Source organism: Phascolarctos cinereus, unplaced genomic scaffold, assembly GCF_003287225.1.
Source record: "Phascolarctos cinereus isolate Bilbo 61053 unplaced genomic scaffold, phaCin_HiC Scaffold_3;HRSCAF=262, whole genome shotgun sequence".
NCBI lineage: Eukaryota > Metazoa > Chordata > Mammalia > Diprotodontia > Phascolarctidae > Phascolarctos > Phascolarctos cinereus.
This window is the reverse complement of record NW_027555736.1, coordinates 132,567,838-132,595,571: the sequence shown is the minus strand read 5'-3', so window position 1 is coordinate 132,595,571 and position 27,734 is coordinate 132,567,838. Positions and strand designations below refer to the sequence as shown.

The 27,734-nt window shown below is 35.1% G+C and overlaps 1 protein-coding gene across 1 annotated transcript in view; it reads right to left on the bottom strand.

Annotated features, from left to right (window-relative positions):
* Positions 1-27,734, bottom strand: part of LRRC28 (leucine rich repeat containing 28) — a 188,392-nt gene that overhangs the window by 116,121 nt on the left and 44,537 nt on the right. The window contains exons 4-5 of the mRNA XM_020964020.2: positions 27,054-27,091; positions 26,253-26,390 (exon numbers count right to left, since the gene is read on the bottom strand). Of these exons, the coding sequence (XP_020819679.1) occupies positions 26,253-26,390; positions 27,054-27,091 (176 nt within the window). The remainder of the gene's footprint in view (positions 1-26,252; positions 26,391-27,053; positions 27,092-27,734) is intronic.

Here is a 27,734-nt window from a genome sequence, read left to right as displayed (position 1 = left end):
CATGCAGGGCAAGTGATGGCCAGGGCCCCCTTAAGGCATGGCACTGCAATGGGGATAAGTGGCAACTTGCAGCTTTGTCACCCACTGCATTGATCTGGGTCACAGAGTCGGGGTGGGTTAAGAAGGGGGCCTGAACCTGGAGAGGAAAGTGCTGGGGGTACACCAGGAAAAGAGGAAGTTCAGATGCCAATAGCAGCAGCAAGGTGACTCAGACCCTATGCACAGAGCAGTCTCAGCTCTAGCAGTTAGCACAACCTATAAAGGAACGACCATAGCAAGGATCTTAGAGTAAAGAACAGCTTACAGATCTGTCACTCTGAAACAGCAAAACTACTTAGCTTATAGGGGCCAATTCCTGCAGCTGTCCACTAATGTTCAGATCCAAATCCAGGCCAGGAACTTACAGAGCTCAGACCAGGGGGGCAGCAATTAGACTTTGCCCTGCTTCTGACCACTTGGTAAACATTGAAAGCTTGCAGGTCCCCAGACTGCAATTGTGATTCTGAAACAAGACAACAGCCAATATCCCAAGAAAGCAACAACAGGATCAACCCACACCTTCCCTCTAGAAGTCATAACATCAAGTTTAAATTCAGGAAGTACGCTGGAAGAATGAGTAAACAAACAAACAAAAGAATCCTACCATAAAGAGCTACTATGGTGGCAGAAAAAGCTCATCACAAACCCAGAAAAAGAGAATAACTCCCAAATATCTATAAGCAAAGCCTTGGAGAAAAACAGTTTGAGCACAAACTCAATTAGAATTCCTGGAAGATATGAAACAAGAGCTTAAAAAAAGTTAAAAAATTTTTTTTATCGATGACATAGAGAATGCTTGAGGAAAAAAAACTGGAAAAGAAACAAGAGCTATGGAAAAAAGAACTGGAAAGAGAATTAATGTTTGGTACAAGAGGCAGTGCGAAAATACCTATTTTCTATTTGATTTTACTCTATAAGTGATTTTATTCAGTAACCATAATCTGTGCACTATGTAACAAACTTAAGCCTTTTCTCTGTCTCTGAGTGTAGAAACTCATGAGTTCAAAGATTCAGTCTCCCCTCTCTCTGAAGTTTAAGGCTTAAGCTTTCCCACAATCACTGTTAAAGAAAAATTTTGTTCCCAATACTCTCATATAACATTATCTCAGCATACCCTGCAAGGCTTGTGTATTATCCCTGAGAAGCTGGACTAACAGACCTTGTCCCATCTTTAGCAACTAAAAAGGTGGTCTTATCTAATCCCTTAGCTGCCAGTGAGTCTACATACCTGGGTCCCTATCAATAACCACAGGATGCAGCTGGGACCTATAAATTCACAAAAGCATTCCTTAGAGATAGAGAGAGGTGGTCTTCATCTCACACATATGCTATGCCCATTTTTGTTGATACATCTAATCATGATCATTCACCCTTGTGATACTGGCTGATTACATGGTTTTTGTTCTGTTCTTTCTTTTATGCTTGTAACAATGAGTTACATCTTCAATTCTGGGTCTTTGGCATAAAAGAATACAAGTCACTGACTCCTTAACAGGTACGATGTTCTATTAATAAATGTTATCTTGCTTGAAAAAATGTGCCTCAGTTTACATTTTTATTAAATTTCACATGTGACAATAAACTCCTTGAAAATGAGACTGGATCAAATAAAAAACAATCACTCCATGAAACAACAAGAAATATGAAAAAGGAGGAGGAAGAAGAAAGTTATCTCACAGAAAATACAATTGACTTGGAAAGATAAGAAAAACCTTAAGAAACACTGGACTATCTGAATGCCACAATCAAAAAAAGAGCCCTGACATCATATTGCAAGAAATCTTAAAAGAAAACTGCCCATATCATTCAGAACCAAAGTAGAAACAGAATCTACCAGTCACCTCCTGAAAGAAACCCCAAAAGTAAAACTCTCAGGAACACAATAGCCAGAATCCAGAGCTTAGGTCAAAGAAAAAATACTGGGAGCAAGCAGAAAAAAAGAATTCAAGTACTGAGGAGCCAGAGTAAGGACCATATATGATTTAGCAGCCACTACTATTAAGGAGCAAAGAACTTAGAATATGATATTTCAGAAGGCAAAGGATATGAGCTTAAAGACAAGAATAACTTACTTAGATAATAAAAATATGCAAGTAGACATCTATACAATGAAGGAGGAGATGGGGAAGCATCTGATAGTCATCTGAGCTAGTCAAAGGAAAAAAGAATACATACACACAGAATTAGGTATACATTTCATTCAACAGAGAAATAGGAGGAAAAAGGAAGAAGGAGGAAACAGGGAATTAGAGGGAGGGCAGATTAAGGCAGGGATCAGTCTTAAGCAAAACAAACTTTAAGCATGTACAAAAATATTTATAACTTTTCTTGAGGTGATAAAGAATGAGAATCTGAAGGGATGCCCATAAATTGGGGAATGGCTAAACAAGTGATGGCATATAAATATGATAAAAAAAAGACTGTACTATAAGAAATGATGAAGATAGTTTCAGAGAAACCTGGGAAGACATATGAACTGATGTAGGATGAAATATGAACAGAAGCAAGGAGGACAATTTATACAATGACAACAATATGGTAAAGACAAACAGCTTTGAAAGAATTAGAAACTCATTAGCATAATGATCAACCACAATTGCAGAGGATTAATCACAAAACATGCCAGGTGGACTCAAAAGTTCAGACTGAGACAAAAGTTTTTGGACCTGGCTAATGCAGAATTTTATTTTGTTTCACTATACATGTTTGTAATGCATTTCATTTTATTTGGTTTTCAATTGAGGGAGTCAGGGACAGGGGTAAGAAAGCAGATTTTTGCTGACTGAAAGAAATAAAACATAATTTTAAAAAGAATGTAAGCTCCTTGAGGAAGGAATTTCCTCTGATTTTTATTTGTATCCTCAGTGCTTAGCACAATACTTGGCACACAGCAAGTGTTTAGTAAATTTTATTCATTCTCTGAACTCAATATGCTGTCTTCATATATTCTCAAAGGGTGAAAATGAATTCCCTCTTTCCATATCTCTACCTAATGAAATCTCTGTCTTCATTTAAGGCTGAATGATTAGCACAAGTGTCTGGCACACAGTACAGCCTAAGATGCCACTTTTTCCCACAAACCCTTTGCTGATTCAACCCAACTTAAGTACTCCTTCCCTCCTCTAACTTGTCCAAGTTTTTAATTTAAGAACTACATTTTCTCCTATCACAGCCTACCTTGGAATATGCTTATCTGTGTAAATGCCATAGTTTCCCAATAGAATATAAGCTCCATGAGACAAAAAGGAATGATACAACAAACACTGAAAAATATAGAAATATAAAGTATCTCATGTCAAAAAGAAACTGGCTTGGAAAACAGATCAAGGAGAAATAAAGTATCATCAGACTCTGAAAGCCATAACCAAAATGGGAGTCTAGACATCATATTTCAAGAAACCATGAACAAAGCCTCTTAGAATAAGAAGGGAAAGCGAAAATAAAGAGAATCAATCAGTCACCTCCAAAAAGAAACTCTAAAATGAAAACTCACAAAAACATTATAGTTAAAATCCAGAGCTTCTTGGTCAAAGCAAAGTATTGCAAATAACCAGAAATAGTTCTATTACTGAGGAGGCACAAGGAGGAGCACACAGTATTTAGTAACCACAACCATACAGGAGTAGAGAGCTTGGAATATATTACAAAAGGCAAAAGATTTATAGGCTTATAATGAAGAATAACTTAACCAACAAAACTGATGATAACCCTAAAATCATCTTGTTTTGTAATTTTTGTTTTGCTTGTTTACTATTTTATTGATTGCTTTTTCTTACCTCTTCTTTTTAATCAGGTCAACTAAAGGTTTAGCATTTTTGCTAACCTTTTCAAATAACCAGATTTTACTTTTATTATTTCTATAGTCTTTTTAGTTTACAGTTTATCTATTTCTCTTCTAATTTTTAATATATTCTTTTGTGCTAATTTCAGCTTTATTTGTTGGCTTTTTAGGTTTTATTTGTTGGCTTTTTAGGTTTTTTTAAACATATAATTAATCTTTCAATTTTTTGTTTAGTTAACAGATTTTTAGGGATATAATCTTTCCCCAAGTGGTAGTGGTGTCCTAAAATTTTTAGTATGTTGTTTTAACATAATTTCATACACAATTACAATTTTATGATTTGTTCTTTGATCTACCTATTTAGGATTTCATTGTTAAGGACAAACGTGCTCCCTGATGGCTATATTTATTGCCTTATGGTCTAAAAAAAGATGTTTTTATTATTTCTGTCCTTTTCACATTTATTGGAACTATCTCTGTGACCTAATATACAGTCAATTTTTGTAAAAGTTACATGGGCTGCTGAGAAATATTGTTTAGCAGCTCCATTTAGAAGATACCACAAATCTTTTCTTATAGTTTTTCTTTCAGCAATCTACTCAATTTTAGGTTTTTACTTTTTAAAAATTTGTTCAAAACTGAGAGATATTAAAATCCCTGGCCACTATCATATTCTTATCTATGTCTTCTTGTAATTTAGTTAATTTTTCCTTTATGAATTTTACACTAACTTATTTAGAGAATATAAGATTGCTATGGGTTTGTTATTCATAGTTGCTTTTAGCATAATGTAGTTTTCTTGTTGATCTCTTTTTATGTTATGTAGTTTTGTTTTTGCTTTATCTAAAATCATGATTGTTAACACCTGTTTGGTTTTTTGATTTAAATAATGCATGGCAAATTATGTTCCAACCCCCATTTTTATTTGCTGTATGTCTTTAAGTGTTTCTTGCAAGTAATTGATTGTAGGCTTTATTTTCTCATTTAAACTGTCACATACCATCTTATTGGACTGCTTAATCCATTTACTTTTAAAGTTATGGATGTTAGATTTATATTTCTCATTTTCTCTCATTTTTTTTTCTTAATTAGGCTTTCCTCCCTCCTTTTTCTCCATAAAGGATATCACTTAGTCTCTTCCATTACCCTATTCCCACCGACTCTCTTCCCCTCCACCTTCAACTGCTCTTCCCATTCAGTTTGTTGCTTTTCTCTTTAGTTTTAAAGTTTTGCCTAACTTGTTGATTTATTTTTCTTTTCTAATTTTTTCCTTATTTTTTCTCTCAGTTAGGTAATCAAGTAAAATTCACCATCATCTTCTACCCTTCAACTTGTTTGTGTTTTTTCTTCTGAACCTTTTTTTTTCTAAAAAGGATTTCTTTCCCTCATTTTCTTCATTATTTCTCTTCGCTCTCTGTGTACTCTAGACTTTATTTTTTTTATTTCATGGTCCTACTTATTTATTTCTTCTTTAGTTCAGGAATTTCTCATGCAATTAAAGCTTTGGAGGTCCCTATTTTGAGTTCCTTCTAAACATTTTCTATTTTAGTGCCTTGTAGATATTGCTCCCATATCCTTTTTTTTTCATCGTGCCTCAATATTAGAATTATAAATACTTGGAGGAGATAGGGAAGAAAGTGCCCTATAATAGATATTTTCCTGTGTCCCTGATTATAAAGTTCATTACTACACCCTGCCCTTTATATGATTATTTCCCCCCATTTGCCATGAAATCTCCTAGGTCCATGACTTCCCATCCTTATGGCTGCCAGTTTCCCTTTCCCCCAGGAGCACTAACTCTCTTTCTTCTGAAGCAAGATGCTGTCTATGGAGGCAAAACATTTTCTCAGAGATAATGGTCTCTCTAAGCAACAAAGCCATTATAAAGTTCCCTTTTCTTCCCACACAATCTCTTTCTTTCTCCCTATGGGAACATTTTGCAGTTGGACTCCCTCCTAGCAGAGAATCAAAATGTCTCCTTTTCTTTCCCCCTATTTTGATTCCTGCCTTTGTTACCTCACTGAATCTCCTTAGGCCATCTTCTTCCTGAGAGACTACAGGAGTTATATTCCCTTCATTGCTTACCACTGACTTTATTAGGCTATATTATACATTACCCTTTATCTTGTACCTCTCCTGTCCTCTTTTAAGTACCTTCTCATTCTGCACACAAACAAAAACATAGACTCATCATATATAGGTGGTGTATTATGAAATTTATGAAACATATGAAATGTTTCAGGTCAATTCCTCCACCCTCAATTCTTCTATTTAAATCATCCTTTCACCTTTATCTCTGTGTACTTTTAGAAAGAAATCTCCCTGTAGTTATTTTGTCATTTTTGTTTTTTAGTCTACGGGTATTTTTTTCTTGATAATTCCCACCCTCTCCCCAGGTTATTTATTACATTTATGCCTTCCTTGGATTTTCTACTTTTTTGTATTTCTATCACTTAGAGTTTACAAATTAAATAATATGGTCTTGTCTGGTTTTCTTTGTAGAAATGCTTCAAATATCTATTTTTATTAAAAGTCAGTCTCTTTTTCATTGAATTTTAGGCTAAGGTTTGTAGGGTATGTCACCAGGGGCTAAATCTTGAGGTCCCTTTTGTTTTTCAGAATGCATTATTTCTTTCTTTCTTTCTTTGAGGCAACTGGGGTTAAGTGACTTGCCCAGAGTCATATAGCTAGTGTTATATGTCTGAGGCCAGATTCGAACTCAGGTACTCCTGACTCCAGGGTCAGTGCTTTATCCACTGCGCCACCTAGCTGCCCCTATATTCCACTCTTTCTTGCAGTTTATGGTAGATACAGAACAGTCTTGTGTTATTTTAATTTCCTTTCTTTTAATTTTTTAATTAATTATTTTTAGTTTTCAACATTCACTTCCATGAGATTTTGAGTTCCAAATTTTCTCCCTCTCCCCAAGATGGTGTGCAATCTGATATAGACTCTACATATACATTCATATTAAACATATTTTCACATTAGTTATGTTGTAAAGAAAAGTTAGAACCAATGGGATGAACCACAAGAAAGAAGAAAAAACAAAACAATAACAACAAAAAAGAGAGTAAATAGTATGCTTTCATTTGCATTCAGACTTCAAAGTTCTTTCTCTGGATGTGGATAGCATTTTCCATCGTGAGTCTTTTGGAGTTGTCTTGGATCCTTACATTGCTGAGAAGAGCTGAGAAGTTAGTCATCGCACAATGTGGCTGTTACTGTGTACAATGTTCTCTTGGTTCTGCTCACTTCACTCAGCATTAGTTCATATAAGTCTTCCGAGGTTTTTCTGAAGTCCACCTGCTCATCATTTCTTATAGCACAATAGTATTTCATTATATGCATATACTACAACTTGTGCAGCCATTCCCCAATTGATAGACATCACCTCAATTTCCTATTCGTGGCCACCACAAAAAGAGCTACTATAAATATTTTTCTACACGTGGGTACTTTTCCCTTTTTTATGATCTCTTTGGGATACAGACCTAGAAGTTGTATTGCTGGGTCAAAAGGGATGCACAGTTTTATAGCCCTTGTCATGTTAGCCAGTCTGATAGGTGTGATGTGGTACCTCAGAGTCATTTTGATTTGCATTTCTCTAATCAATAGTGATTTAGAGCATTTTTTCATATGACTATAGATAGCTTTAATTTCTTCATCTGGGAACTGCCTGTTCATATCCTTTGATCATTTATCAATTAGGGAATGACTTATACTCATACATTTGACTCAGTTCTCTATATATTTTAGAAATGAAGCTTTTATCAGAGATACTGGCTGTAAAAATTGTTTCCCAGATTTCTGATTTCCTTCTAATCTGGGTTGTGTTAGCTTTGTGTAAAATCTTTTTAATTTAATGTAATCAAGATTACTCATTTCACATTTCATAATGTTCTATATCTCTTGTTTGGTCATAAATTCCTCCCTTCTCCATAAATCTGACAGGTAAAGTATTCCTTGCTCTCCCAGGTTGCTTATAGTATTAGGCTTTATATCTAAATCGTGTACCCATTTTGACTTTATCTTGGTATATGGTGTGAGATTTTGGTCCATGCCTAGTTTCTGCCATAGTGTTTTCTAGTTTTCCCAGAAGTTTTTGTTAAATAGTGAGTTCTTATCCCAGAAGCTGGAGTCTTAGGGTTTATCAAGCAGTAGATTACTATAGACATTAACTATTGTGTCTTGTGTAACTAACCTATTCCACTGATCCACCAGTCTATTTCTTAGCCAGTACCAAGTAGTTTTGATGATTGCTGCTTTATAATACAATTTAAGATCTGGTACAGCTAGGCAACCTTCCCCTTGCATTTCTTTCCATTAATTCCCTTGATATTCTTGACCTTTTGTACTTCCAGATGAATTTTATCATTTTTTCTAGCTCTATAAAATAATTTTTTGGTAGTTTGGTATGACACTGAATAAATAATTTAGGCAGAATTGCCATTTTTATTATATTATCATGGGTAGGCTGAGCTAATGTAATAAAAAAGACAGTTTCCTTTCCTTTATATCTGAAGTTCTTTCTTCTGGTTGCTTTCAGAATTTGTTGTCTGCAACTGAAATTGCAAAATTTAACCACCATGTCTTTTGGACTTTAAAGCACAGGGCAGTTTCTGGTGGTGATCTGTGGATTCTTTTGATAGGCACTTTGTTTTTTGTGTTCAGAAGTTCTGGGCAATTTTCTTACATTATTTATTGCATTATAATATTTTGATTTTTTTCAAATTTTAATGTTTTAGGAGTTCTAAAGTTGTCTCTATGTATCCTATTATGGAGGTCATTATGTTTTGCTTGCATAGAGATCATGATTTCTTTTAATATCAGTGCTTTTTGCCTCTCTTCTTCCAGACTGTCCTTCACTTCCATGATTCTGCATTCCCAATCCACTGCTTTCTCTTTTGTTACTTTGGTAAGATTTGCCACCGCAGATTCAGTTTTTTAAAATTCTGCCAATTATTTCTGCCACACAGGTCATAAATTCTGTTTTCTCAATTCTTATTTCTCTCTTGAACCATTAGGGAACATTCTCTTCGGAATCCAGAGAATCTTTTGCTTTATCAGATATTGATTCATTTTCCTTTGTCTCTTTTGTTAGAGCTATTTGAAGCCCTTTAGATGATCTGTTGACCAAATTCCCTTCTCCTTAATATCTTCCATCTAGGTTTATCACCCTGTGCTCAAATTTCTTTACTAAGACTTCTTCCTCCTGAGATTTTCAGTAATTTTAGTCTTTTTTCCCTCATATTCCCTTCTTGTTCACTTTCTGACTCCTTCCCTCTGAAAGCAGCTTCCTTATGGGCTAGACTTCAAAACACTCTGAGATTCTTCCCACATTGGAGAAATCACATTTCACTAACCTCAATCTCTGTCCCATGTGACTTCTAGGGGGTCAGAACTGGCCTTAGCCGGATGCAAGTCCCCTTTCCTTTAGGTCTGATAAAGCCCCACATACATGCTGTCATCTTGCCCTAGTTCTTACTGTTTTTTAATTCTCAGGTTGACTGAAGTCTGCTGGTATACTATGCTCATAAACAGAGAAAGCTTTCCACATTTTTATATCTCTACCTCTGCAGCACAGGGTAGGGATAGGGAGAAAGTTGAGTTTGGCTGCAAGCCTCTAGGATGGGTTGTGCAACTCTACCAAAGCATAGCAGCTAATGAGGGAGAGAGTGCTGAATAAGTCAGGGATAAGGGAGTAGCTTCTTATGCTGTTAGTTCATGGATTTCTTACCTTAATATGGTTCTTGGTGTCTTAGATCAAAAATGTCAAACACAGTCCATGGGCCCACAAAACTTTCTCAAGAGCAGCCTGATTCAGGGTCAAATGTAATTGGCAAACATTTAACAAAATCAATAAAAAATATAATAAAACATAGATAATGTCAATATGTGCCTATGAGGATCCTTATGTATATAGTTTAGTGGACCTCATTTCTATTTAGGTTTAACACCACTGTCTTAGATCATGACAAGAACTGTAATTCTACTATTTCTTCTGCATAATTCTTATTTTGGAGAGTTTTAACAAGTCATGGTAATAGGAGAAATTGTCTAGTCCTCCATCTTGTTTTTCATAAGACCTGGTAGTTGGGAATATTCAAGCAAAGCAAGTTAAATCAACTCTAAGGTTCCACTTCATACCTATTATATTGGCAGAGGATAAAAAAAGAAAATGACAGATGATTAAAAGGCTACAGGAAATCAGACATATTAATGCACAGTTGGTGAGGCTATCGATTAGTTCAACCATTCAAGAAAGCAATTGGGAACTATGCCCCCAAAGGAAGTCAACTGTCAATACCATTTGACCTAGCAACACCTCTACTAGGCTTATCCAAAAGAGATCAAATAAAAAGAAAAAAGGACTCATATGATACATGAATATTCACAGCAGTCATTTTTGTGATAGCAAAGAACTAGAAACTAAGGGCATGCTGATGAATTGTAGGAAGGCTGAACAAAATATGGTACAAGAATTTAATGAAATATTATTCTGTTATAGGAAACAGTTTTAGAGAAAACTTGTACAAACATAAGAAATTATGCAGAGAGATGTGAGAAGAACCAAGAGAGCAATTTATAAAATAACAATCTTATAACCTTACCCTGAGGCCTATGTACTGATTGGTGAGTCCTTGTCCAGAATCGTCATATCAAGAGAAGGTCCAGCTATGCTGCTTACTTCACTTTCAGCTCACACTCCAATCTGCTCTACCTCCACAATGGTTGCCTTGCTCCCTTGCTTACTTTCCTTTCCTCATCACCTCCTACTTTCCCCTTCCCCACTCCTCCTCATTCCAGCTCCCCTTTATGCCTTGTTTTTCCCTATTAAAATCTAAGGCCCTTGAGATTAGGGGCTGTGTGGAATATAGTAAGTGCTTAACACTCTATCTATTTGTCTTAAGAACTTTGATCAACACAATAACCACCCAATGGTCAATCACAATTCCTGAGAACCCATGAAGAAGCAAGTCACCCATCTCTTAACAGAAGGTTGATAGTCTCAGGGTACAGAATGAAATACATTTTTTGGACACGGTCAATGTGGGAATCAGTTTTGACTATGTTTATTTGTTACAATGGTTTTGTAACAAAGAAAAAAGAGAGATAAAGGAAATAGAAAAAATAAAGAAAAAATGATTTTGTTAATTTGTCAAATTAAATTTTTAACTATTAGAAATGATGAGCAAGCAGACTTCAGAAAAACCTGGAAAGACTTGTATGGACTGATGCTGAGTGAAGTAAGCAGAACCAGGAGAACACTGTACACAGTAACAGCCTCATTGTATGATGACTAACTTTGATAGACTTAGCTCTTCTTAGCAATGCAAGGATCTTCCAAAAGTCTCATGATGGAAAATACTATCCACATCCAGAGAAAGAACTATGGAGTCTGAATGCAGACCAAAGCATACTATTTACTTTTTTTCCCTTTTGTTTTGTTGTTTCTTCTTTCTTGTGGTTCCTCCTATTGGTTTTATTTCTTCTTTACAACATGACTAATGTGAAAATATGTTTAATAAGAATGTATATGTAGAGCCTATATTGGATTGCACATCATGTTGCGGAGGGAGGCAGGGAAGGAGGGCGAGAAAATTTAAAACTCAAAAGCTCTATGGAAGTGAATGTTGAAAACTAAAAATAAATTAATTAATGAAAAATAAAATAAAATAAATTTTTTTATTTAAATTTTTTTTTCACAATGAAGATGCTCTTTAATTTGAATTTATATATTATGACTTACCCTGGGATCTCTTTACAAATGTTATTGGAGGTATTACAATTACATTTTTTGAAAGTGCAACACAGAGAATTAAAATGAAAGAGAGCAAGAGATAACACGGTAACATTTACAATATTTTGGAAAAGCTTTTTAAAAGAGTGGGAAACAATGATAAAACTCCTTGGGAGCTTGTGTTCTTATACTTTACTATCATGGCTCCAAGTAATAAAAACTAGAATAAAGCTTTCTGGAAAAAAATTTCCCTTTGAACCTGTAAGTAAGCATGCATGTGTTCAAACCACATGAAATGGTCCTATTTCAATGGCTTTTAAAAAAATATAAATTTACTGATTTTTAGTTTTCAATATTTATTTCCACAAGATTTTGAGCTCCAAATTTTCACCCCATCTCACCCCTCCCCCTACCCCAAGATGGCATGCATTCTTAATATCCCTTCCCCTAGTCTGTCCTCTCTTCTACCTTTCCCCCCCTTCTCTTATGCTCTTCCCCTTCTATTTTCCTGTAGGGCAGGAGAGACTTCTGTACCCCATTTCCTCTATTTCTTATTTCCCAGTAGCATGTGAAAACATTTTAAACATATATTTTTAAAACTTTAGGTTTCAAATTTTCTCCCTTCTTCCTTCCCCACCCGCCCTTGAAAAGGCAAGCAACTCAATATAGGTTACACATGTGCAGTTATGAAAAACACTTTCATAGCAGACATGTTGTGAAAAAACTAACTCTATTTCCCTTAATCCTATCCTGCCCTCCCATTTATTCTATTCTTTCTTTTGACCCTGTCCCTCCTCAGAAGTATTTGCTTCTGATTACCCCCTTTCCCAATCTGCCCTCCTCTCTATCATCCCCCTGCTCTCTTGTCCCCTTCTCCCCCTATTTTCCTGTAGGGTAAGACAGATTATGATACCCAATTGAATGTGTATGTTATTCCCTCTGTAAGCCAAATCCTATGAGAATAAGATTCACTCATTCCCTCTCACCTTCCCCCATTTCCCCTCCACTGTAAGAGCCTTTTCTTTTGTTTTTTTGTGAGATAATTTACCCCATTCTACCTCTCCCTTTCTTCTTCTCTGAGTATAATCCTCTCTCATCCCTTAATTTTATTCTCCAGATATGACCCCTTCATCTTCAACTCACCCTGTGCTCTCCATCTATCAATCTATCTATCTATCTATCTATCTATCTATCTATCTATCTATCTATCCATCCATATAATTTTTTCCTCCAACTACCCTAATACTAACAAAGGTCTCATGAGTTATAAATATCATCTTTCCATGCAGGAATGTAAACAGTTCAACCTTAATAAGTCTCTTATGATTTCTCTTTCCTGTTTACCTCTTCATGTTCCACTTGAGTTCCACTTGAAAGTCAAATTTTCTATTCAGCTCAGGTCTTTCCATCAAGAATGCCTGAAAGTCCTCTATTTCATTGAATGATTATTTTTTCCCCTGAAGGATTATACTCAGTTTTGCTGGGTAGGTGATTCTTGGTTGTAATCCTATATCCTTTGCCCTCTGGAATATTATATTCCATGCCTGCAGTCCTTTAATGTAGCAGCTGCTAAATCTTGCGTTATCCTGATTGTGTTTCAGTAGTACTTGAATTGTTTCTTTCTGGCAGCTTGTAATGTTTTCTCCTTGACCTGGGAACTCTAGAATTTGGCTACAATATTCCTAGGAGTTTTCCTTTGGGGATCTCTTTCAGGAGGAGATCTGTGGATTCTTTCAATTTCTATTTTGCCCTCTGGTTCTATATCAGGGCAGTTTTCCTTGATAATTTCTTGAAAGATGATGTCTAGGCTCTTTTTTTGATCATGGCTTTCAGATAGTCCAATAATTTTTAAATTCTCTCTCCTGGATCTATTTTCCAGGTCAGTTGTTTTTCCAATGAGATATTTCACATTGTCTTCTAATTTTTCATTCTTTTGGATTTGTTTTACAGTATCTTGATTTCTCATAAAGTCACTAGCTTCCAATTGCTCTATTCTAATTTTTAAGGAAGTATTTTCTTGAGTGATCTTTTGGACTTCCTTTTCCATTTGGCCAATTTTGCTTTTTAGGGCATTCTTCTCCTCATTGGTTTTTTGGACCTCTTTTGCCATTTGGGTTAGGCTATTTATTATTATTTTCCTCAGTATTTTTGGGGGTCTCCTTTAGCAAGCTGTTGACTTGTTTTCTTTCTTGCATCACTCTCAATTCTCTTCCCAGTTTTTCCTCTACTTCCCTTACTTTTCAAAATCCCTTTTGAGCTCTTCCAAGCCTGGGGCTGATTCATATTTTTCTTGGAGGTTTTGGATGTAGGAGCTCTGACTTTGTTGTCTTCTTCTGGTTGTATATTTTGATCTTCTTTGTCACCAAAGTAAGATAATATAATCTGACTCTTTTTGCACTGCTTGCCCATGATCCTGGCCAATTAACTTGAGTTTTAAACTTTTTGTTAAGGTAACAGTCTGCTTCAATGTGGAGAATGTACTGTCCCAAGCTTCAGGGGTTTATACAGCTGTTTTCAGAGATACTTGTAGGGACCTGTAAATTTTCAGTTTTTCCAAGGTGTTATGATAAGGGGCGAGGTGTTTACTCCTTTCATGGCCTGTGCTCTGGTCTATTAGTGACAAAAGTACTCCTTTTTGTCCTGTAACTGTGAGGAGGGTTTCCTCTCCACAGCCACTACAAGCTCCACCATACCAGCGCTTCTCCTCACCCCAGGACCACCGTCCAGAACTGTGACCCAGATCCAAGCACAGGAAAAGCAACAGATTCCTGCCTCAGCACTGGTAAAGAGATCCCTGCAATCCCTCTCTGATGAGCCACTGGATTCCCCCTCTGTCTGTGGGCCAGAAGCTCAGGAGGCAGCTGCCCTGCCCAGGACCATGCTCTGGAGAACTGGAACTTGAGACCCCACGTTCTTCTCTCAGCACCGCAGAAACAGACTTTTACCACTGACCTTCTAAGTTGTCTTTGGCATTCGTGGATTAAGGAGTCTGGAAACCACCACAGCTGCCTGTGATTCAGTCCTCTGAGGCCTGCTCCAGGTTTGCTGAGGCCTGCGTGCCCACGCCACACTGCGCTCCTCTCACAGGCTAGCATGATATACCTTTCCGATCAACCATCCAGGTTGTCTTGGGCTGGAAATTTTTTTCACTCTGTCTTTTTGTGGGTTCTGCTGCTTTAGAATATGTTTAGAGCCATTTTTTTATAGGTATTTGGAGGGGTTTGGGGGACAGCTCAAGAAAGTCATTGCTTTCACTCTGCCATCTAGGCTCCGCCCTCCAATAAATTAAATTTTTTAAAAAGAATTTAATCAATTTACAGTCAATATAAAAACTCTTCCATCTAAAAGAGCCTTGGAAATGTCCTCTTGCCTAATGAAAAGCATACGGTAAAAACATTTTAGAAAACCTTAATGGTTCATATTTAGAGTAATTATTTTTCAGAATAAGAAACTAAAAAACTGTGCATTAATATGTCAGATTTCCTACTTAAAAAAACCTAAAAACATGGCAGTTGACATCTTAAAAATAAAAAAAATCATTATTAACTGCAGAATTTTAAAAAATCATTATTGATGTCTTACTACAGTATTTTGTTAAAGAACTGTGAAATCTGACTAGTGCATCAAAAGCTCCAGCAGTTCCTACTGAGTTATAAAGACATTGAGTCCAGACTTAGTGACAGGCTGTCATCTGAAGACTAACCTTACCAAATTCAGAGAAGATCATCACCAAAAGCAGATGATGTTTTACTATCCACAGTAGCTCACAAAGACCATCTGCTAAGGTGGGGAAACTATGGTCTGCATCAGTTCTAATGATAAGTATTTCCCAACTTAAGACCAACTTAAGACCAATCCTAGTAACATACATGCAGAATCCATTAATGGATCCAGCTTCTCTGGCTCAAGAGACCTTTCAAAGCAGGTGCTCTACTGACACAGTCCTCAAAAACTGACATGCTATGAAAGCATTCAAGTAGAACTAAACTATAATGTTCTATATTCTCCAAATATGTGATGATATACTAAATACAATACAGCACTCTACTTATTTTGGCCTACATTAAATATAAACAGATATCTACTGAAATGAAAGACAAGACAGCATAGAATTAGCCTCAGAGTTAGAAAAACTTATTCAAGTCATGCCTCTGACACATATTGGCTAAGTGACACTGGGCAAGTTATTTAACCTCTCAGAGTCCCAGGCAACTTTGTAAGACTATAAGTTCCAGAGAAGATGTTGATCTGCATTAGTGGAAGAGAGGTTTTTCAGCTCCTCACAATAACAAAATAACAGCTGAGATGTTCTGCTAATGCGCCTACAAAATCCACTGAAATATATAATTGTGCCAAATTTATAGATCTTGAACAATCTTTTATAACTTGAAATAACCCCAACTTTGGATGCTGAGGATACTGAAATCAATATTGCATTAACATAAAAACATTAATATAATACAATTAAACATTGGGTCTTCATCTCATACTAGGTTCACAGTATGGGTATCTTAGATAAAATAAATGCCAATCTCTTGGATTTGACAAGATTTAGATCCCTAGTAACTAGAAGTGATAACACTAAGCCCAAATGGAACTAATTTTGTTTGGTACATATACTCAAATGGATTTGGAGTTTCTCTCCAAAGAGATTGAAAGGAACCATATATACTTAGCCATCCTATGAGAATCTTATCTATGTCCTAAAATTCACCAGTGAGGGTCCACCTAACATGATGTATGTTTCCTCAATTTCTCCTGACGACTCAAAGGGACTAGTGGAGCAATCTGGCTCTCTACCTGTCATTCCTCAGTTTTGCCACAGGACCCATCTTCTCTTTCTGCTATACAATTACTTGAAGACATTTTCCACTCCTATTCTTTGGAGTTTCTCATTGTATATGTTGCAGTCTGCTCATACTCACCTTGTTCCTTTATATTCCTTTCTGTGTAAAGTTAATCATTAGTTCTTCAGAAAAATAACAGAAACACTCAAAATAATACTGTTCAACTAGTATTTGATAATAACCATCAGGTGAGGCATGAAACAGGGAGATGTATGCTCACCAAAATATTTGCCACTGAGATGGAGGAAATCCAGCAGAGTCTAGATTGAGGAGTGATTGTCAGTGAATCAGTGAGGTCTTCTATATGTTCCTGAATGCGGATGACATTGCATTGATCACAACATGCTCCAAGGCACAGCACTCTCCTGAAGCAGATCTCTAAGCACTCAAATGAATTTGGTCTTTACATACACACAGGGAAGGCCAAAAGGATGAAGAATAACTACTGCCCAGATTTAAAAATGCATCTGATTAGATGCCCTGTAGAACTTGTCCAACACTATGTATATCTAGGGCAAACAATAAGCTGGGGCTGAGTTGAAGAGGAGGTAGAGAGGAAATTGGACTGCTTGTAAGGAAATTACAAGTAATTTTACTGCACCTAAGCTTCACATCACAGCAATGGCCCATCTTATCAAAACAGACATTTTACTGGAACTACTAATATGGCAGTGAGACCTAGAACATATCCTACTGACTAAATAATTGGTTTGCTTTGTTTAAAGTATTTATGGTTTGGGTTTCATCTTTGGTACTAACATATACTGTCTAATTTCAATGACTTGCAAAGTAAAACTACTATATTGTTTCCTTTTTTTTAGTATTAGAACTTCAATTTTTAAAATAAATCACCCTTCATTAGTGAGGTACTTTTACTATTCCCTCTTAGTAATAAAGATTAAAACCTGAAAGAATGGCAAATATGGATGCATAAAAGAAAAATACAGGATTTTGTATGATACACTTACTACCATTTTTTAGTATACATCTCAGCTAATATTTAGTTTAATTAATTCAATAAACTTTAAAAACTTAGTATGCACAGGTTAGACATGAGGAAGGGAATGGTGCAGGGAAAGACTGGTACACACTTTAAAATAGGTGCTCCAAAAAAAGTATATAAGACACATTTCTAAGCTTAATCTGCATTACTAACATTTTCTTTATCACTTTTAAGTCTAGACAATCAACAAAATAAACCTTAATTTGTAGCATTTGCTGATTTCCAAGGTGTATATCTCATACCGAAAATTTAACAGTGTAAATGCTCAGAATAAAAATTTAATAATCAGTTTAGCTTGTTCAAACTGGCTCTATTACACCCCTGGGCTGTGTAACAATAAAGATGGAAGTCATATTACAGTCAGTTAATCAATAAGCATTTATTCAGCTTCATCCATGTGCCAGAAATTGTGCTAAGTGTGAGAGATACAAAGAAAAGAAAAGAAAAAAAGACAGCCTCTGCTCTCAGGAAGCTCAGTCTATTAAACAACATGAAAACAGTTATGAACATACAAGACATATATAGTTTAAACTGACGATAACAGAAGAAAGATGCTAGCATTAAAGGGGATCAGGAAAGGCTTCTTGTAAAAGGAGGGATTTTAGCTAGGACTTGAAGTCAGGGAAGCTGGGAGACAGAAATAAGAAGGGAAAGCACTCAGTGAAAATACCCAGTCTGGAGACTGAGTGTCCTGTGAGAGGAAAAAAAAAGAAGTCTGTTGTCACTAGATCACAGAGCATACAGAGTGTAAGGAGACTCAAAATATAGGAGGGGGGAAAGCTACAACGGTTTTGAACAGCAGAGGATTTAAAATTTTATCTTGGAGGCGATAGGAAATTAGTGGAGTTTACTGAATGGGGAGGGAAGGAGTGTGGGATGGTAAGACTTGTACTTTAGGAATATTGATTTGACCACTGAGTAGAGGATGGACTAGAACAGGAAGAGATCTGAAGCAGGGAGATGAACCAGAAAGCAACTACAATAGTTCAGCTGTGAAGTAATGAATGCTTACACAAGATGGTAGCAGTGTCAGAGAAAAAGGTATATATATGAGAGATACTGGGAAGGTAGAATCAGTAGACATTGCCAACGTATTTGATATAGGGAGGGAGGAGTAGAGGATGACACACCTAGGTTGTAAAGTTGGGTAATTTGGAAGATGGCAATATTGATAATAGTTGGAAAGTCAAGAAGATGGAAGGGTTTAGGGGAAAACAAAATGACTACAGTTTGGGACATCTTGACTTTAAGACATACAGTTCAAAAAATGTCCAATAGGCAGCCAGGGATGCTAAACTGGATGTTAAGGGAGAGGTTAGGAATGGATAAGCAGATCTAATCTAAGAACCATCAGCATTGAGATGATTCCATGGGTGCTGATAAGAAAGAACTGATAAGAAAAACAGTATAGAGACAGAAGAGAAGAGAAGAAAAGAGGGCCCAGAGAAGAGCACTGGGAAATATCCACAGTTAGTGGAAGTGCCTTGAAGATCCAATAAAGGAGACTGTGGAGGAGTCCAACAGGTACATGGAATTCTTATTACAAAGGGTTGGAGAGAAAATAAGAGCATTGGGTACAAACATTTTCCCCAAAAATTTGACTGTAGAGAAGAAAGAAGGGTAAAGTAGGTGTCATATTTTTAATATCTTTTATGAAGTCATTCATTTGCTCTCCTCCTAGTATGGCTGGGCCAAAGCCAGTTGGCTAGTCTCTTTGTTGATGATGGCTGCTATGTCAGGAAGCCCTGTATTCCAATCTCCTACAGATCAAGCACGTGAACCAAAGTAATAGGGCAAGACACCAGAAGCTGAACTAAACAAAAACATTTACCCACAAGTAGTAAGAGCTTGCATAATGGATTACTGAGGGTATAAAGAATTACTGAGGGCCAAACTTCAGAATGCTCTCCTTCAAATTATTAATTTTAATGGATCTGTTATCCCATTGGTGTGGATATTTTCTCTGTGGGTATAGATAAACTGCCCCTATTTTTTTTTATCCTATGAAATTCTTGCCCAAATATTTCCATACATCTTCCATCTCCCCAAAATATGGAAGGATTTTCTTTGGTTCTTTTAGGATTTTTTCTGGGGGGTACCAATCAACATAGAGTCCTAGAGCTCACTGTTAAGGGGGAGAAGATGGCATATGTAAGCAAATGGTTTCTTTTTAAAATAAAATTTTATTAGTATACTTTTATTTTTGCATCACCTACATTTCCCAGTGTAACTCCTTTCCTTTCCCAAAGTCATCTCTTATAACAAAAATTTTCTAAGAAAAACCCCAACAAAAATAAATGTTTCCTGTAAATCTGAATGGCCACAATGTCTAAGGAGTGACAGTTGACATCTAACATATTTAATCTAAGGAATCAAGGACCTTTTACAATACCTGTAGGGTTTTTTCCTTTTCTGTTTTTTTTTTAACTAAGGTTTTAATATATCAGTTTTCTTTACTGATTTTCAAATGCATATTAACAATTGAAGCAAACTATAATATAAAGTCTTATTACAAGTATAAGAATCCTTTATTTTCAACTAGTATCAAGCATTTTGCAAGAGTATGGAAAATAATTAAATTACAGGACATCAATGCCAATATTTTCTAATTGTGGTTAAGTAATATAACCATATCAAAATTTATTTTAATTATTCCTCATTACATAACATTAGGCCAACCCAATAAGCTTTCACTCACTAAAACAATACTTAACTACAACATTATTGGCTGAGTAAACAATCTTATTTTAAATAAAGTCCTACAAGATGCTATAACTTACTTATAATCAACATGTATATACAAATAATAAATTAAAGAACAAAAATAAGTATCTTTTATGTGTGGACAACATTTATTTTTGAGAACTACACATTCATTCTAATACTCAAAAGCCTTTGGTTTTAAACTATGCTCTCTATCAAATGATTTATATCAGTGATCAAAACATGAATATAGTCTATTCTTCTGGGGAAGATAGTTTCTGGAAAACAACACAAATAAATGTACTGAATTAAGGCATAAAATGTAGTGAATAACGGCACAAAAACACAGAGAAGAGCTAACAAATAGCCATTAATAAATACAAACTACTAAGTTGCCAGACTGAGACATTAAAATATAATATTGGAATTCCTTTCAGTAACAATAATATATAAACCCAAGTTGTGTAAGAAATTCAAGATAATTAAATTAACTCTGTGCCACTCTTTAAAAAGAGGATAAATATCATTTCTAAAACCCCTTTCCTTTTTACTTACAATGGCACAACCATTCTCATTCAGGCTATTGTCACTTCATAAGGACTGTAGCAATGGTCTCCTACCTCTCCTTTCTGATTCTTTACTCAAATGCTAGAGTAATTAGATACTTGAAGATAATCAACAAGTCTCCCCAAGTCTTCACTTTTTAGGCTAAATATTCCCAATTTTTTTGACTGATCCACAAAAGATACAAACTTAAGATACTCAATTATCTGATTTGCTCTCTACAAACACCTGAATCTCCCATTGAGATGCTTTTCTGCATGTCTTTGGCAACAATGGAGAACAACACCAGCATTTTAAGGGTATTTGCCAACCTTGGCTGTCCACTGGAATCACAGCATTAGAAAGCCACAAGACTGCAGTGTAACAAATTCTGGACTTAAAATCAGGAAACCTGGAATTGAACTCCAAGCTCTGTTCCTTACTGCCAGGGTGACCTTACCTTTTATTGCTAGTTAGCAGTGTCTTAGACAATAATGCTTCCTTAATATTTGCTGAAAGGGCAGCTAGGTGGCCAAATGGATAGAATGCCAGGCCTGGAGTCATAAAGATTCATTTTCATCTTCCTGCGTTCAAATCTGGCCTGACACTTACTAGCTGTGGGACCCTGGGCAAATCATCTAACCCCATTTGCTTCAATTCCTCATCTGTAAAATGAGCTAGAGAAAAAAATGACAAACCACTCCAGGTACTTTGCCAAGAAAACCCCAACCCCAAATGGGGTCATAAAGAATTGGACACAACTGAAACAACTTGACAAAGTTTGTTAAAATGAAGCAATAAAGTCATATAATTGTGACCTTACATTTCTATAGCACTTTGAAGTTTACAAAGTACTTATTCTACTCAAAGTCTGTAAAATAGATAATACAAAGATTATTATCTCAATTTTACTGGTGAGAAAACTGAGTCTTGAGAAGTTAAGTGACTCACAGTCATATAGCTAGGAAGTAACAGAATAAAGACTGGAACCTAAGTTTGACTCTTAAGACATTACAAAAGATAGTTAAGAGAAATCCAATTAACTAAAAAGATGCAAAGACGAGATATAAGAGAGAGAAAATTTATTTAAATAAATAGAATAATCAGATGGAGCAAAGAAAAACGCAAAGAGGCACCTCAACCTCCCTGGATCTCAATTTCTTCCTTTGGAAAGTGAGAAGGTTGGACTAGATGGTCTCAAAAATTCTATGATTCTATTACTTAGTCACTAACGAGCCATGTGATATCTTTAGATCCTTCCATATCCTATGAACATCACCATTAATAATCCTAGAATTTTTAAGTGATTCAAAATGCAAAATAATGTCAAGCAATGACGAAAAAACTTATATTCTCTAAGCTTAATTATTTATGCCCTCATTTAATTATACAGCTAAGACAAAACCTGAGAGGAACAAAGTTATCTACCAGTCTGCAAATATATGGGCTGGCAATGAAATTTGAAATTAATTTTAAACACTCTGTTAAGTGATATAGCACTACATTAGAAACAGGAAAATTGAAATATGAAGATTGAAATTTTATTATCAATGTAATGTTCTTCCCTCTATAAATATATTATGTAAAAATTTGACTTTTATATGTCACTTCATTTCTTAAAAATGTCATATACAACAAATTGAAATTAATCTGTTTCTTCACTTTAGTCAAATAAAACACCATTTGAGCATTTTTATTTATTTCTCTCATTCTCACTAATTGTACTTTCTTTTATATGTCATCTCTATGCCTAGAACCATCCCTTAGTTTTAAATCCATCATGATGATTTGGTCAAAATGCAATATAAAATTTACATCTTCCATTTGAAACTTAATCTATTACAGGAAATATACTCTACCTAATTATATGAAGTACAATGATTGCATTTACACTCAAAGTATCACTAATACCACCATTTCTTCTTTCATATTTTTAAAAAATAAAAAATAGTTGAGTAGAGTATATTGTCTATTAATTTTTTTCTATCGAGTCTAAGATTTCAGAAAGCTGATTAAAATTCTATGACCTCAATATACATTTATCTTATTATATAATTCAGTTCAATTGAACAAGCATTTATTAAGAGCCTACTATGATACAAAGCAGAATGCTAGGCATGGGGGGAAATCCCAAAACATTTCTTGATTTCAAGGTGCTTACATTCTATTGAGGGGACACAATATTTATGGAGATAAACAGAAGGTCATTTCAGCAGGGATAAAGCACTAATAACTGGAGAGATCAGGAAAGACTTCTTATAGAAGGTAATAAACTTTATAAAAGCTAGAGACTCTAAGACACAAAGATAAAGTGGAATCACATTCCAAGCTGGGGGGAGAGAAAGGTAACTATCCATGTAAGGTTACAGAGATAAGGAATGGAATGCTTATTTCGGAAAAGAGCTAGTAAGCCAGGTTAGCTAGAAAGTAGTGTGTGATGAGTAGCCATGACCTGGGAAGCAATGGCCAGACACCAAGGGGCTTATGGTTAACTAATCAAGAAAGTGGAAAGATGGGCTACAACCAATCTTTGCCACAGTAGCCAATTATAAGACTTGTCATCAATACAAGCACACCGACTTCTCCCCCTCTAACCCTTTTCTCCCTGCGCAAGCTCTCAATCTCCCAGGTTCTCAGCTCAGCATGACTCTGGGGCAGTGACTGTGATTAAGAGTTATTTTAGGGGCAGCTAGGTGGTGCAGTGGATAGAGCACTGGCCCTGAAGTCAGGAGGACCTGAGTTCAAATGTGACCTCAGACCAAACACTTGACACTTACTAGCTGTGTGACCCTGGGCAAGTCACTTGCCAAAAAAACAGAGTGATTTTTAAGGGGGGAGCATTTTCATTTTGGGTGAGACTGTAGGAGTACTACAGGAAAATAGATGGGTTGTGAGAGTTTACAGATCTAATTACATTATCATTCCCACAAAATTTACCTTTCTTCCAAGCTACACTACTACTGTCAAGAGTATCATCATCCTTCCAGTCACTACGGTTCAAAATCTCAGTATCATCCGTGATTTCTCACTCTTCCTCACACCATACCTCATATCACTCCTCCGTTGCTTTTTCTTTATTTATACTGCCATCACCTCAGTTCAAGACCTTATTATTTCCGTTCTGAACTACTGCAATAGCCTCATATTTGGTTTCCCTGTTTTAAGTCTCACTGCTTTTCAATTCATTATCTACAGAGGTACAAAAATGATTTTCTTAAAACACAGGTTTAACCAAGTCACTACCCTACTCAATAAGCACCAGTGCTACCTGACTGACTTTAGGACCACATATCATTTTATTTTTATCTCATCCTTTTAAAATTTCCATTTTCTTGCCTAAGTTTTATAAAGCATGTGAGTACTGTTATAATGTAATACATACATAATTTATAAATAAACTTATACATATGAGCTCAAAAATTTTTTACCAATGAGTGAGAAATCAAAAAAGTTTGGAGACAACAGTTCTATACAAGTGGTGATAAAAGCCTGAATAAGAGTCCTGGCCAAGTGAATGGCAAGAAGGGAATAAATATGAAAGATGTTAAGCAAGTAGAATTGGCAAAGCTTAGCAAATGATTGGATCTGTGGGTTGATGAGAAGAGTGAAGGATGACTTTCAGGTTTGTGAATCTGGGTGACTAGAAGATCTTGGTATCTTCAACAGAAATAGGTTAGTTTGGAGGAAAGATGGGTTTAGGAGATTGCTTCATTTTGGATATGCTGAATTTGAGATAGCAATAGTACATGGAGGTAATGATGTGCAGTAGGTCTTGGCAAAAAAGGATGGAAGCTTACAAGAACAATAGGAATGGACAGACTGATTTTGGAGTCACCTATACATAGATGAAAATTGAACCCATAGTAACTAATGAGAGGACCAAGAAACAGTGGGTAGGCTGAGAGTAGAAGAGGACCTAAGCATAATTTAAAACTGAGTGTCATCCTGTTGTCATTTCAGGGTTGCTTAACAAAATAAGAGAAAAAAAAGACTAGCATGCTGAGAATGTGTTAAAAGGACTTATTCATAAGACTAGTTACCTTATTATTTTTAACTTAAGTGTCAAATATACTTAAAATTCTAAGTAAACACAAATCCTTTATGAAGCCAAAGTTCAAATTCCAACACTGTGGTTGAATAAATCAAAAGAAAAAATTTCTAAAACAGACAGTGTACTTTTTAATATATCATTTTAAAAATAGCATTTGATGGAAAAAATACAGTCAAAATAATTTAACATACAGGAATAAAAGCCTCCAAAAACATGGTTTAGCACAGAAACATCAAATAATATATTCTATTCTGCATGTCCCTTTTTGGAAATAAGCAAAAAAGGGGGTAGGAGATAGAGAACAATATAGATGTATATTTAGAAGGCAAGGGAAAATGTCTTAAGCAAACCAATTTATTTAAATAAGAATTTATTATTAATAAAAAGTTAAAGATCTTAGAGTTGCACCTCTAACCTCTAAAAACAGTATTACATGCATTCTAATCCTATAAATTGCTATCTTGGCTAAATTTCACATTAATTGTTATGAACATCTCCTTTAAAGGTTTAAAATACTGACTTTTTCCATAATATTTAAAAACAAATGCACTTTACTGCATTCCTAGATACCAGATATGATAAAATTTAGTTATCATTAAATTTTATGCTAAATATGAAAGGACTGTCCAAATTCCTATTTTGTGGTAGACTTTTATTTATTGTATTGATTTTTTAATAGGCAATCAAGTAAGGGTCTGAAATTAATTTCTTTAAAAGGGATTTATTATTAAAATGATACTATAGCTATTATAACAAGATTTTATATTTAGACAAAGGCTATCCGTTTTCTTAAAATGTCTGGACAACTTTTATAGTCATGAATTTGAATCACCTTTTGAAGGTGTTTGAAAATATTACAAAGTAATATTTCTACAAATAATATTGGATTTTAGTGCTTTATAGAGATGTAACATGACTTAATCAAATGCTCAGTAAACATCACTATTAACTCCAATTTTTATTTTTATTTTTACCACAAGCTCTTGATATGAATTTGATTAGGTCCATATGAGCAAACAGCTCAACACAATTAAGCAAATATTTATTAAGCACCTACATATACACATACATATATATATATATATGCATATGTATGTGTGTGTATGTGGGGTACATATACACAAATACCTGGCGCTATTTTTTAACTTAATCAATTTCTCAACATGTTAAATGGAAGAAAATGCCACCTTTTTCTATCTTATTAAAGTTGTGATAAATAATTTTTGCAAAGCCACAAACAAGTAAAGTCAGGAATGAATGGCGTAGCTTTTTTCTACACAAAGATTTTCTAAGAATAGTGCACCTAAAACGAAGAGAAACAAAATATAAAACTGCATGAATACTGCTTGTAGTTTCATATCAAACCACCTCTATGTGTTTTCAGGAAAAAAAGTGCTATTGGTCATGTCAGCCATATTCCTTAGCAATCCTCTTTAGAAGCTTTATCTTCAAATAAAAAGGACAACTGTGTAAGTGTGTAAATACATGAGCAAAACTGGATTTATAAGAGTCTAACCCTATAGTCTTAGACTGTGACTCACCTGGAGGTAAGAATTTTAGTTGGTTATTAGCTAATCGAAGGTGACGTAAGGATCTTAGACGACCAATCTCTGGGCAGACTATTTCCAAGGCATTGTCACTCAGATCCAGACACTGGAGCTTTACAAGGGAACCAATGGCTTAAATGATACAAAACCAATAAAAAAATGAATTTCAACCACGTTCAGATCTTGATGGGATTATTCTATCAAAAATATTTTAGTATTAATATCCATGTCTGAGTTGATTGTGAGATAGTAAAGCATAAGTATAATAGAATATTACAGAAGTGAACACTCACAAACTCAAAATATACCCAAAGAGAAGAAATAAAAATTAGAAATGTAAAAATTCAGACACAACAAGACACAAAAGGTCATTTTTTTCTGAGATACTGCTTTTATTTGTACTTGGGATTTAATTTGGACTAAATTACATAAAGTCTAAAACAAATGAGGAAACTTCAAGGTTAAAAACTACCAAATATAACCAAAGTATTAAGTAATAATTGGCATTGGGGGAGACTGGGACTCAGGATCAAGGTTTACTAATAAAAATGCTATTTCGTTTTTTCTTCTCATGTAATTAGGAAAATCACAGCACTTAGGTATATTTGAAATTTTAATAGAAAGGTAATAAACTTAGTTCACATGAGAATGAAAAAAAGTGTATTAAGAAAAGCTACAGTAAACTTCTTTGCGGGTTCTGGCAGCAAGCTTCTTCTGAAAACAACAACAAAAACTACTTTACAAAGCAAAATCAATGCTAGTTTGTATATAGTACAAAACTGCAAAGGAACTTACCTTCAGGTACAACAACTATATTATTTGAATGAAGGTACCTAGGCAAAAAGAGAAAGCAAAATTATAGCTGGTTCTCTCCAGTGTTTTGTTAGATCATCAATTAGCAAAATATTTATTTAGAAGTTTATTAAATAGGCAGAGATCAGGAGTCTTATTATATGAGCCTTATCAGATCATAACCAACTACGATAAAACATAGAATCTACCATTGAATGTATTTTCACATTCCATTCAGACTATGGTACCAAGAACCCAAATTTTTCTAGTAAGTTGTAGCTATTGCTGATCACATTAAAAATCATTCACAAACACAACAATTACTTGCTCTAATAGCAAATCTTTAATCTATGAGTATACCAAAGATCTTTTATGAAAATGAGGAACTTACAGAATGGATAAATTGAGGGGGAAGGAAGGAGTGATTCTTCATTTTATACCAGAATTCATCAAATGGTTTAGTTCCCTTACTCACAAAAAATGGTCAGTTTACAAAAACTGGATTTACATAAAATTTTTAGGGACACACCTATGCATAAAACTACAAAAATTTAATATATACCTTTTAATTTGTGATGGAATCATAGAGTAATCACAGAATACATTGTTCAAGGATGTCCAGTATGTCTAAGCAGTTGCAAGATGTGAATCAAAAATGAAAAAAGTAAAATTTGTGTCTGATTT